Source organism: Polyergus mexicanus, unplaced genomic scaffold, assembly GCF_030449975.1.
Source record: "Polyergus mexicanus isolate NDT 795.1 unplaced genomic scaffold, iyPolMexi1.0 SCAF_4, whole genome shotgun sequence".
In the NCBI taxonomy this organism is placed as follows: domain Eukaryota; kingdom Metazoa; phylum Arthropoda; class Insecta; order Hymenoptera; family Formicidae; genus Polyergus; species Polyergus mexicanus.
The window spans coordinates 6,529,904-6,542,714 of record NW_027223324.1 but is presented as its reverse complement, the minus strand read 5'-3'; the positions used below and the strand labels follow the sequence as shown (position 1 = coordinate 6,542,714).

General features: G+C 31.4%; 1 protein-coding gene across 9 annotated transcripts in view; it reads right to left on the bottom strand.

The window, feature by feature from the left end:
• Positions 1 to 6: 6 nt before the first annotated feature.
• The window catches only part of Calpb (calpain-B), a 45,680-nt gene continuing 32,875 nt past the window's right edge, over positions 7 to 12,811 (bottom strand). Inside the window, exons 1-6 of one of the 9 annotated variants that reach the window (XM_070295037.1) lie at positions 12,322 to 12,511; positions 10,312 to 10,523; positions 9,796 to 9,884; positions 669 to 845; positions 329 to 516; positions 7 to 110 (exon numbers count right to left, since the gene is read on the bottom strand). In XM_070295037.1, the coding sequence (XP_070151138.1) occupies positions 77 to 110; positions 329 to 516; positions 669 to 845; positions 9,796 to 9,884; positions 10,312 to 10,369 (546 nt within the window). In that variant the 5' untranslated portion in view covers positions 10,370 to 10,523; positions 12,322 to 12,511 and the 3' untranslated portion in view covers positions 7 to 76. Of the gene's footprint in view, positions 111 to 328; positions 517 to 668; positions 846 to 926; positions 1,506 to 4,186; positions 4,548 to 9,795; positions 9,885 to 10,311; positions 10,611 to 10,877; positions 11,111 to 12,321; positions 12,512 to 12,811 lie in introns of those variants that run through there. The other 8 variants (XM_070295033.1, XM_070295035.1, XM_070295038.1 and 5 more) reach the window with 8 other exon arrangements.

Sequence of the window (12,811 nt, the reverse complement as noted above, 5' to 3'; positions counted from 1 at the left end):
AAGTCTCTCAATTAATCCCCATTCTGCCCAAAACTACGCGGAGCGAGGTCGTTCTTTCCGTGAACGCAGTATATATTTATATCCATGCTGAAGATGGACCAAAAAACGATCTGAAACGTATATTTTTAATGCACATTTGTTAATAAAATTTAATAATAATAAGTTCGTGCACCAATACTCGTGTCTTACGTCTTATCTGTTAGTACTCCCATTTAATTGTTTGTACTTTGAGCCTATTATTGTTATTATTAAAAATTTGCGTAAATTATTGTATTAGATCGAAAATTGCATTGCGTCTTATGCAAATGAATATATTTTTTTCTCGAACCTAAAATGGAAGATTCCAGCGTAATTTTCTTCGAAACTCTGATCTTCTGGCACTACTTGAAAAAATAAATTGGAATGCATCGTCAAATTCGCTACGGCGGCTAGCAACCAACAATCTCCTAACTCTCCTTGTTGAACGTCGAATCTTGAGAAACCCTCCACGAAAAGTTGAGGATTGTCCGCAATTTCCTGTAAAGCACAATGCATTTATTACGTTGATCATTTTTGTATACATACACAATATATGTATTATATTTATGACACAAATGCAATATAACAATATAAGCCAAATACTATAACTTGCTATATATGTAAATATTATAGTTTAGAAAATTTCTGACCATTGGTCGCTTCCATTCTATGTATCTGTCTGGTCTGCGGGAGAAGTATAGCGATGAATCGTCGGCTAGGAATTCAGGATCCTCGAACAGCCGTCCTGTCGCCAGGCATTCTCGTCTCAGCGTATTAAAGTCTTGGATCGCTCCTCGTGGTCTAAAGCCGGAACCTTTTTCTCCTAGCTGTGGACATTGATTCACGTTAATTTGCGATGAGTTTTATCTTCCAAAATTCGCACTCTAAAAATTTAAAGAATGGCATACGTTATAACAAGATTTTCCGATGAAATTGTTTACAGTTCGTATAGCTTTATCCTCGTACAGTTTTTTATCTTGGCGAAAATTTAAACGTTCCTTGATTACAGAACTGTCCAACTTGTTTGGCAAGCTCGCTTTCAAATTGGGAGTAAATTCGAGTTTGGTAGAATATAGAATATTGTTTTTGACGATTTTTCTGTCGTTCACAGACTTTAAGGACTTGAAACTAGATCCGACTTTCAAAACTGCAAGACCTTCTTGCATATAATTAGAGTAACGATAGTTAGCATATTTATTACAATGCAAATCCATTTCCCAATTGAATTAACAAGCATAAGTTAACGATTGTTTGTATGCATAAAAAACAAATAGAGATGCGGCAAATAATTATGTATTTAAGATAAACGTCGAAAAAAAAACGTGCATCCAATACCGAACGAAGAGCGATACTATTTGTTACCGCGAAGAAAGCTATACTGTTTCAACTTGCAGTTTTGATATAATTATCGTTTCTGGAAATTGTACCATGATAACTATATATAAACCGGATGACTGAATTAACCGCAATTTAGAGACTGTAATATGGTGTTTGATAAGCATATGCAAACAGCTGCACGCGTTTAAGAAATAGTAAATTGATAAATAGCAAGAATGCACCTTTAAGCATAGTATGTACATTAATTTAGAAAGTAAAAGCAAAAATTATTTTAAAAATGTCTATATGTAAATGCAGGATGATTCAAAAAGTTACTGACAAATTACAGGAGCGTATAGAGAAGTCGGAATATAGCAATTTAGAAACCCATGTTTTCTGAAGTAATCCTGAATCGATACAAGTCTTTGAATGTAAGGAACTACATTGTGGATAACATAACAATAAGAGAAATAATCTTAATTTGTTACAAACAAAATTTAATAACTAAGCACTAAGCAAAGGTCACATAAACGCAATAATATTGTACAGTACTACAAAAGGTGTTCCTATTTGAAAGTTATTATATTCCGACTCTTCTATACGCTCCTGAAGCTTGTCAGTAACCTTTTGAATCATCCATATGCATATTTTTATCTCAAACATATTATATTTTACAATCGTATTAATACAATATTTATTACATAAAACCATTTTTTTAAATATTCCTTGAAATATTAAAGTTATTTAAATACTTTATTCTGACTTATTAACGTAATCTTTAATGATCGAATAAGAACACGACATTATATATATGTATGTATACAGGGTGTCCCATTTTAAAAGACCTACTCAAATATCTCAGAAACACTGCGTTAAATCAAAAAATGTTTCAAACAAAAGTTGTGTGGCTTCAAGGGGGCCATAAGATGGTTACAATGATTTGACCTTGGAAAATCATTTGTAGGTCATGTGAAGGTCAACTTTAAAATCTTAAATAGAAACCCCCATTTTTTATTTAGTATTCTTGTAGCTGACATCGAGAGCTTTCCAAAACACTATAATAAAGTATTTTTTTATTAAGTACTTTTTGAGTTATTTTATATTTTAATTTGACATATTTTGATATAAAAAATTAAATATCTCGTAAAATATTTAGTTTTTGATAATCTTACCGTAATACTTTTATGTACAGAATAATGAGACAAATCAATTAGTGCCAAAAAAAACAAATAATTGTTTAAAAAAATACATTGTAAATAATTTTTTTAAAAACAATTATTTTTTATACTAATTGATTTGTCTCATTATTCTGTACCTAAAAGTATTACGGTAAGATTATCGAAAGCTAAATATTTTACGAGATATTAAATTTTTTATATCAAAATATGTTAGATTAAAATATAAAATAACTCAAAAAGTACTTCATGAAAAAATACTTTATTATAGTGTTTTGGAAAGCTCTCGAGATAAACTATAAGAATATGTAATAAAAGAAAGAAGGTTCCATTAAAAAAATTCAAAGTGATTTTTATATGACCTTGACGGTGCTATTTAAGGTCATACTAATATTATTATATAATGCGCCACTTAGAGCTCTACAACTTTGATTTGAAATATTTTTCTCAAAAAAGTTTCGTTTTCGAGATATTTGACCATTTCCAGACTTTTCTAACACCTTGTATATATATATATTAATAGATAAAAAAATCTATGCTTTTCAGAGATACTGAGTTATTCACATACCATTAAAAATAGATTTCCACGTATACATATATTCTTAAATTCCAAAGTTATGATGTAATTAATAAATGAAAGGAAAAAGTAAGGAAACTGAAAATTATGCAAATTAGAAACTTGCACATTGTTTTCTCATCATTTTATTTCGCTCACAAAGTTTAAGCTGTTTAAAGCAAGCGGGTTTTTAAATTTTGGCTTCCTCATAGAGGAAGATATCTCAAAATTTGCGAAAATTAGGACATGTACAGACATTGCTCAAAAAATTCAAAATTTTATAAAAAATGAATTCTTTCATCGATCTTCAATACTAACCATTCTTTAACGATACTCTATTTATGTAAACAAATTTAACTCGATATCTCAAAATTTGCGAAAAGTTACATGTACAGACATTTCTTTAAAAATTAAAAATTTTATAAAAAATGGACTCTTTCATCGATTCTCACCAAATTCAATACCAACCATCCTTTAATAATAATCTATCCATGTAAAAAAAAATTAACCCAATATCGCAAAATTTGCGGAAGTTACGTGTACAGACATTCCTCAATAAAATTCAAAATTTTATAAAAAATGAATCTTTTTTCACCGATCCTCACCAAATTCAATACCAACTATTCTTTAATAATATTCTATCTACATAAAAAAATTTAACTAGATATTTCAAAAATTACGGAAGTTAGAGATTGCACAATATCGCGTACATATATACATAAATACATACATTTTTTAGGAATATGATTTTTCGACGTTTTGGAACATTCTGAACACATTGGCATAAAAATCTCGAAAAAAGTTTTATCAGGAAAACAAAGCTTCCTCTATAAGGAAGCAAAAGAAAACAATAATAAATCGATGTTTCTGACTTGAATGACACATCTGACAAAAAAACTATCATCTTGACGAACATTTGTTTGTTAACAGAAAATCGTTTAAAGATATTTTTGAACGTGTATGTTTAAACAATATTTTCGTGATTAGAGTATAATTTTATTTTAAAATATCGTGTGAAATTTTTTAAAAACAATCTCTACATTACTAATGTTACCGAAACAAAGTTTGCAAGTTTTTTTACTCATAAACCGGCTTTTTAGCTTTAAGTCGTATAGCGTACCACTTTGATATTGAAGAGCGACGGTAGAAATCGTTTGACCTCGACTGCCGCCTTAACGAACACATCCTCTGCGCCATCTCCACCGTTGTAATCTCCATTATAATTCATTCTTTCACGGTTATGTTCAAAGGAAATTCGATTCAATGTCGAACTATTTTAAAGTCGCCGATTAACCGAGAAGACAATGCGGCACAAATACTTTGGATATCTGTCGCGTACGCTTAATAACCTAGTTTTCAATTGGCATGAATCAGAAAACGCGAGGGGACTTCTAACTTTCGTATACGCATGTATAAAACTGTAATATGACAGATGCACGAGCATAAGCATGGACACGAACACGGACACGGACATGGGCACGGCTTACCCTCACCCATAACTTTTCTTCGTCGCGTTTCGTCACGCACGTGAGAATAATGGCCCTGGCATACTGGACTCCAGGACTGGACGCGATAGGCGATGCGCGATGCGCGACGAGCGATGCGCGACGAGATAGTGAAAATTTATTTTCCTTCGTTCACCCTAAACACAATGTGAGGCGATTGAACGCGATGAGTGACGCAACAATCGGAAAATCGAATTACATTGGCGTTATGTTTATTAGTAAAGAGTATGTGTATTTATTAATAAAAAAAGAACCAAAATGTTACATTGACAGAGAATAAAGAATACACACAAAATATGATGATATATCGGTAAATACTTTAAATTTACAAAATGAAGTAATCAATTTAAAACAATAACATAATTTATAAATGTTACATTTGTAATTGTATGAATATATAGCACGCTATGGAATCAGCTACTGGCAGATATTTTAACAGATGAATAAGACGTTTTTTAATAATAGAATTATCTACCATTTATTTGTAAATGCAAATATCCATTTGTAAATCAATACGTTTATAAACCAATATTAAATTATTTTATTTTTTATATTAACATATTTTTTATATTAACATATTTTTTATATTAAACAATATTTTTCATATTAAAACATTTTAAAAAAGTTAATAAAAACAACTTTTAAAAAACTTTACAAAACTCACGTCTCTTTTTCTACTCTACTGGGCAATAAAGAAACTTAAATTGTATCTCTAATTATTTTTGTTTTACAGTTTTCAGTTATTATATTTGTTGTTTATAAATATACATATAAATGTCAGTCATATAATACATAATAATAATATTAAATACAAAAACGAATATCTATAATAATAATAAGTTATATATATAATTGTAATAATAAAAATAATAGTAATTTAATGAAGAAAAACTTATTTTCATATTTTCTATATTCTCGAAATTCATTTCTGAATAATCGTGGTCTATGACATCATACAATATTGTACATCTTTCTCTGTGTAACCTTTGGCTGTCACTAGCTTTCGCGCATCGCGAGCAATGAAAGTAGAAACTTGACCAACTTTTTAGGCCGATATTACATTTGTCGTACGACAAACTTTTCAAGCGCATTGATTAGCTAATTTCTAGAGACTCCAGAAAGTTTCTGTTTTGCAGCCAATCAATATGCTTAAAAAGTTTGTCGTACGACAAATGTAATATCGGCTTTAAGCGATGTCGCGCCAAGTCTTGCGATGAATGTAACGTTCGGAAAAACAGGGTCTCATAGGATATCGCCCATCGATCATCACTCATCGCGACCAGTGTGCGAGGGCCATAAGAAGCAATGCGACTAAATGCGCACCAGCGAGATGCACGGTTTTCAAAGTGCGATCTTTTAAGGATCGACAGAAGTGACGGGTGATTGGCAAACTCCGAATAGAGTCCCTAAAGATAAAGTCTGGCCTGGTGCGTGTTCCTTTTTATTGGTCAAAAGGAAGTTTGGAAAAATATAGCGGAACCAATAGAGATTGTTATGGAAAGCATAATCATTTAAAAAGAAATGAAATAAGAAAACTAAACAATTTTTATTTATTTAAATAAGAAAATTACAAATATCTTCTACTTCTTTATAAATTTTTAAATAAAAAAATAAAAATAAATAAACTTGAATATAACAATATAATATTCTAAGAACACTTAATAATAATATAGTAATACTATAAAAAAAATATAAACTATATATAATAAAAATATAAACTTTTTAACTTTTACAACGCAATTGCAACTACACTGCACTACATGCATTTATGTATACACTGCCGCCATATTTTTTCAAAACTAATCGAGTGGCCAGATTCTATCTTTAGAAACTCTAAGAGCCCGAGCACAGACTTTCGTATAAGCGCATAACCATAAGCATAAAGAAATTGATTGGTCTATTTCCTTATCCCCATATACAGTATGTAAAACACGGGTACTTATTAGACTTGGCAATTTATTACTTTTTTGCTTTTTCATCGATACTTTATGTATCGTCAGCACGACAGAGTGACAAGAAGAGCACGATTGTTAATTCTTGGTTGATATTATCTTTCAGCAACTGCAGATTTATAGACAGACAAGTATACTACATTGATTTCTTTTTTATTATACCGATGTTATCATGTAAAAACATTTGCTGCATAAATACTGGTAACATGAAACCGATTACAAGAAATATCCCAAATAGCATAAAGATGACCTTAAGACATCCAGGGGACATCTAGAACATACATGTAAGATATCCTGAGGACATCACATTTTAATCCTCGGATCTCCTCTGGATGTTCTAAGGAAGAGTAAATAATAGCCGAATATTAGCCTCCGGAGAATCCAGTGAAGATCCTGTGGAACATCCTAAGAATTTTTATAGGATATGTTAGGGAAGAAATTGAAATATAAATTAAGATTGCGTTGTGTTATTAACTGCCAATATAAAAATCTAATATTGAAAATAATTATTGTAGTTCTTTGATATTTGAAGTTTTCGTGCTGTACATGAATATTAAGTTTGCCTTGAGCCGCGTAATATTTTCTAAACAATTCAATATCTGAATTCTCAATGTTGAGATTGATCAGAAATTGAACTGATAGAAAATAATTACATTTTTAATTTCTTGCCAGTTGCTCTTTGCACGTTTTATATAATTCTCATCACCAAATCTCAAATACGAGATCGCGCATCGCATTGCGGTAAACAAACGAACTGGCGGTTGAATACTATTTTTTATAATGTTTTTGGAATGTTGCGCACGATAACATTTCTCATCAAATATTAAATAAATAATAATTTTAGATATATGAAAATGTGCGCATCAAATTGAATTATTAATATTAAACAAAATTAATGTTAACAATTAATTGCTCCTGTATATGTCCTCTAGAAATCCAAAGGACATCCAGATGCATATATAAAAGATAGGGCAGATATCCTACAGATATCCAGGGGTTATTTAATGGACATTTATAGAACATTAATACTTATTATAATATTTAAAATTTGTAAATTATATTAAATAGCCTACATAACTGAAAATAATCATGTATACATATTAAATTTTTATAAAATATTGTATATTTATAATAATATTTTAAAACATCCTACAAATGTCCTGAATCGTCCTGGATATATTTAGGATGATCCTGAGGATGTTTTGTGATGTCTGGGATATAATGGCTTAGTGCAAGGGTGTTTAATATCATACAGTAGACTCAAGTTCAATTCTATAAACATCTCAGCAAAATTTTTTAATATTTTTTGTTATATAAGCTTTATTACATTTTGCGTGAGAATTATATTTAAAACAATTGTTAAAATTTTAAAAATATGTTGTCCATTTTGTAATTGTACATGTATATAAAAAATATTTTATGTATACGTTAATATATCTTGTAATAAACCAATAATAGCTAGGAGAGAAAAGCTATTATTATCTTAAATATATTACATAATATAAAATTAAATATATTATTAATATTAACGTATTTTTTCAAAATTTTCAAATTGTTTTCAATATAATTCTCAAAACACAAAATGTAATAACAAAACATAAAAAAATTTTGTTGAGACGTTTGTGGAATTGAACTTGAGTGTACTGCATGATATACTGAACATTTTGTATTTTGTCATTACATATTATTTATATATACAATATATGCTTTCATACCAATACTCATATGTACTTGTGCGATATCGGTACAATTGAAGAAAAATATTTCGGCGAAATGCCGACTCTAAATAGATCATGGTCATATCTACATGAAGCTAACGAGTAGAAATTATTAAATATGATTATTTTTAATTTTTCTGAGTATATTTCATTTGTAAATCGTTTGTGATTGATTATAAGTCTGTTTTTAATGTTTGTAACAAATTAGGTTGTTTGTAATTAACAATTTTAGTTTAGTCATGACATCATGATATTGTCGTAACCCGATCAATTTCTTAATATTAAAAGATAAAACAAGTAAAGAAGAACAGAAAAGATTGAGAAAGAGCTGATTAAAGTAAAGTATTAGAATCAGGGAAAGAGCCCACGGAAAAGTAATTAAGAAAGAATAAAAGATTATTAATAAAATAAAAGTAAGATACGTGACCAAAGAAAAGGAAGTCACGGTCAAGTTCTCGGAAGCTGAGTAAGTAGCTGACGAGACAGACTGATAAGCGGAGCACGAGATATGACCTATGTGAACTTACCACCCGACTTTAATAAAAAAAATTTTTTGTACATGCATTCGATTACGCTCGGTTTGTACCCGTTTGTACCACTTTTTATTTTGTTTGTACCTCAAAGGGGTAAAATACAGTAATCTTCCAAATGCCATTTGATTAAGCATTGTTTGTACCCGTTTGTACCGCTTTTCATTTCGTTTGTACCCCTACGGGGGTGGAAATACGGAATATTAAAAAATCGTCGAAGGGGTAACTTTGCCATTTTTAAAGATATTCAAAATCTGTAAACGGGTGCTGTTTCGTAATCGTTTGTACCCGTTTGTACCGCTTTTCGTTTCGTTAGTACTCCTACGGGGGTAAAAGTACCGAATTTTCAAAATGAGGGTAAGAGCTAACTCTGCCATTTTTATATTTTAGATATTTCAATTCTCTAAACGGGTGCTGTTTCGTAATCGTTTGTACCCGTTTGTACCGTTTAGAGAATTGAAATATCTCTAAAAATGGCAGAATTAGCTCTTACCCTCATTTTGAAAATTCGGTACTTTCACCCCCGTAGGGGTACAAACGAAATGAAAAGCGGTACAAACGGGTACAAACGATTACGAAACAGCACCCGTTTAGAGAATTGAAATATCTCTAAAACAAACAATGCTTAATCAAATGGCATTTGGAAGATTACTGTATCTCAAAGTGGGGTGCTGATGATTTTTTAACCCCTCGTAACTTTTACCCCTTTGAGGTACAAACAAAATAAAAAGTGGTACAAACGGGTACAAACCGAGCGTAATCGAATGCATGTACGAAAAATTTTTTTTATTAAAGTCGGGTACTAAGTTCACATAGGTCAAGATATGCTCCGGTCATGGTCATTATATTCCTTCCTAATCAATGACCTAATTAATTTAGATATATAATAAGCGCGAGATGCACCGACGTTCGCTCGCTCGCTCAGTAATACAATTGCACAGTATCAAAATACCGTACGTATCGCGCCCGATCATTATAATCGTAAACAAGTGAACAGTGTAATAAATCTTGTAAAATATACTACCTTATTCCTAACGTCCGGGAGTGTCTTATTTAGATCGTGGATCTTAATCCTTTGGGCGTACAAATCCCAAAAGGTGTCTTCCTTAGCGGCTAGAGGCACAACAATATCATGACTAAATTAAAATTGTTAATTACAAAAAACCTAATTTGATAATGATATTAATATAATGATATTATGATATCATGACTAAATTAAAATTGTTAATTACAGAAAACCTAATTTGTCACAAACATTAAAAACAAACTCACAATTAATCACAAATAAAATACACTCAGAAAAGTTAAAGATAATTATATTTAATAATTTCTGTCGGCTATCTTCGTATAGGTTCTGGTTGTATCGTATCTGCGTATCACCTTGATACGTATAGATACGACACGCAGTACGATACGGCGCCCCGTCCACACTTGGCCAATCATGATACACAATCATGATACAAAACGGTGATATGACATAAGTCTGGACGCGGCTTAAGTAGTTTTAGAAATTGAAACAATAAAGTCGTAATATACTCACCTCTATTTTTTTTGTTTCTTGTCGTACAAATTCCGGCTCGCATATTTCTTTGTTCCATCCATAAGAATTCATTTTTATCCAGTCAATATTTTTATCTCAAGTATGTGATTTAATTGAGTCTTAAATCGGTTTTCGAATAAATTAGGTTAGGCTGATCGCATTTAGCAAATTATATCAATCACTTAACCATTCAACATTCCTCTTAACGATATCTAGCTCAATATTTATTGTCATTGATTAACCTCACTTTTTAACCACATCGACGGTAAAGTTGTATCAGGGTTACATAATTTATATGGCTATAGTAGAGTTGTATGATCGCAACGCGATATGCAAACACGATATATTATTTTTCAAAATAATTGTACGATATCATATTCTTACGAATGAAAATAAAATATATAAACAATTTACAGAAAAATGCCGATTAGTATATTATTTCACAAATGAATTAACTCTATAACTCTACGACCGTTTTGTCACTGCCGACGATTATTTATTTTATCATTTATCTTTATTTCCTTGTTTTGGAAACAGTAACATACATTACACTCAAGAATACTAACACAATAATATGTTGATATTTAAGCAGGGAGCACACACTTTTACATAAGCGCATAGTCATAAACATAAGGAAATTGATTGGTCAATTTCGTTATGCATAAGAAAATGGACCAATCAATTTTCTTATGCTTGTGGTTATGCGTTTATGTAAAAGTGTGTACTCCCCGCTATATGCTGTCTTCCGAAATGCGCTGAAAGTACTGACAGTACTGTTTCCGAAAATGTTTTCAGCATACTGCAAGAGAATAATAATTACTACCTTTTTAACGAAAATACGTCCTAGGAAATTGCTGACTATCGGCTGATTTTGCACATACTCCTAAGTACGAGTTCAGTAATGCATATGGCGGTTGACGATTTCGTAAAACGAAATATTGAATCGAAAAAGAAGAAAATATTTTTTTATTAATCACAACATGTCATTAAACAAATATAAAATAATAATTGGAAGTACAAATAATACATACAAAATATTTTTAACATCAAATGATTACGAGAAAGCATTAGCAGATAAGTTACAATTAATTGAAGAGAATCTTTATAAAAATAAAATTATAAGAATCTTTATAAATAAACAGTTATAAATTTATAATTTTAATAATATTTTATTGATATTACAGATAAAAATTTTGTTTCTCGAGTATTAGAAACTATTTTAAAAAGTGTCAAAAAGTCTTCATCATTCGAAGATGATGAACTTTGACAATAATTATCAATAAAACTTGTAATATTTTGTATACTAATTGTAGTTAATTTTTCCATGTTAATGTCACTTTCACTCCTTTTTGAATAGAATATATTGCTCTACACTTTTTTTGCCTCTTTTTCTACTGCGAATGCGTTCCGATGTTCATTGCTGCCACAGTCTACTGACAATTTTGGAACGATTGAAATATGTTGATTTCAGCAGCAGTATTGTCAGCCCATTTCGGAAGACACCCATTATTTTGTTATGCAACAATTGCGACAAAAAATATGCGCCGTAATGATTCTATAAATATATAGACTGGACTGAGCATTGTGAGATAGACAAACGTGCGCTTGCTATAGAAAAAGAGGCATTATATGGGAGGCCTATGTTTGTCTCTTTCCCTAGCATCTCATTGGTGATTTTCTATATGGAAGGAGACAAAATCACCAATGAGATGTTAGAAAAAGAGACAAAATAGGCCTCCCATATAGTATATCTCTCTCTCTACAGCAAGCACGCGTTTATCTATCGCAACTCTCAGTTCATTCTATGGGCGCGTTCAAAAAACACAACTGTTGAGCATCGTCTTGTCAACACTCGACGTTGATTTGTTGGTTCTAGAAGAACCAATCGTTCGATTGCTACTCAACGGTTGTGTCTCCTGAACGCACCCATTGTCTATGGATGATTCGCCATTTTCGACCAGCAAATAATCGGTACGTAACGCAAATAAGTATCAGGTCATATGATTTTACTATTCCAAAAGTGATGCCAGAATGATGTCGAGGTCCCGGGCTCGAATCTCGGCTCACTTCCGGCTTGGCAGTAGTCCTATTCTGTAACTTTTAATGACAAATTCGCTATTGTTACACGTCATTGCGCAATTATTTTCCGATATGTTTCAGCTGCGCAACGATGCGTAACGATAACGACATCATCGTTAAGGCCATATTACACTACGGATTGCGGGCTCGATTGCGGTTGGGGTTACGATTGACGATTACGAATTGACCAATCAGAGCAAAGCAGCTTGTCGATTGATTGGTCAATCCGCAACTATCAACCGTAATTCTTTACGAAGTTAAGGCCGTATTACACCACGGGTTGCGGAATCGGTTGCGATTGGGGTTACGGTTGACGATAACGGATTGACCAATCATAACAAAACAGCTTGCCGGTTAATTGATCAATCTGCAACTGTCAACCGTAATCCCAACCACAACCAAGCCCGCAACCTGTAGTGTA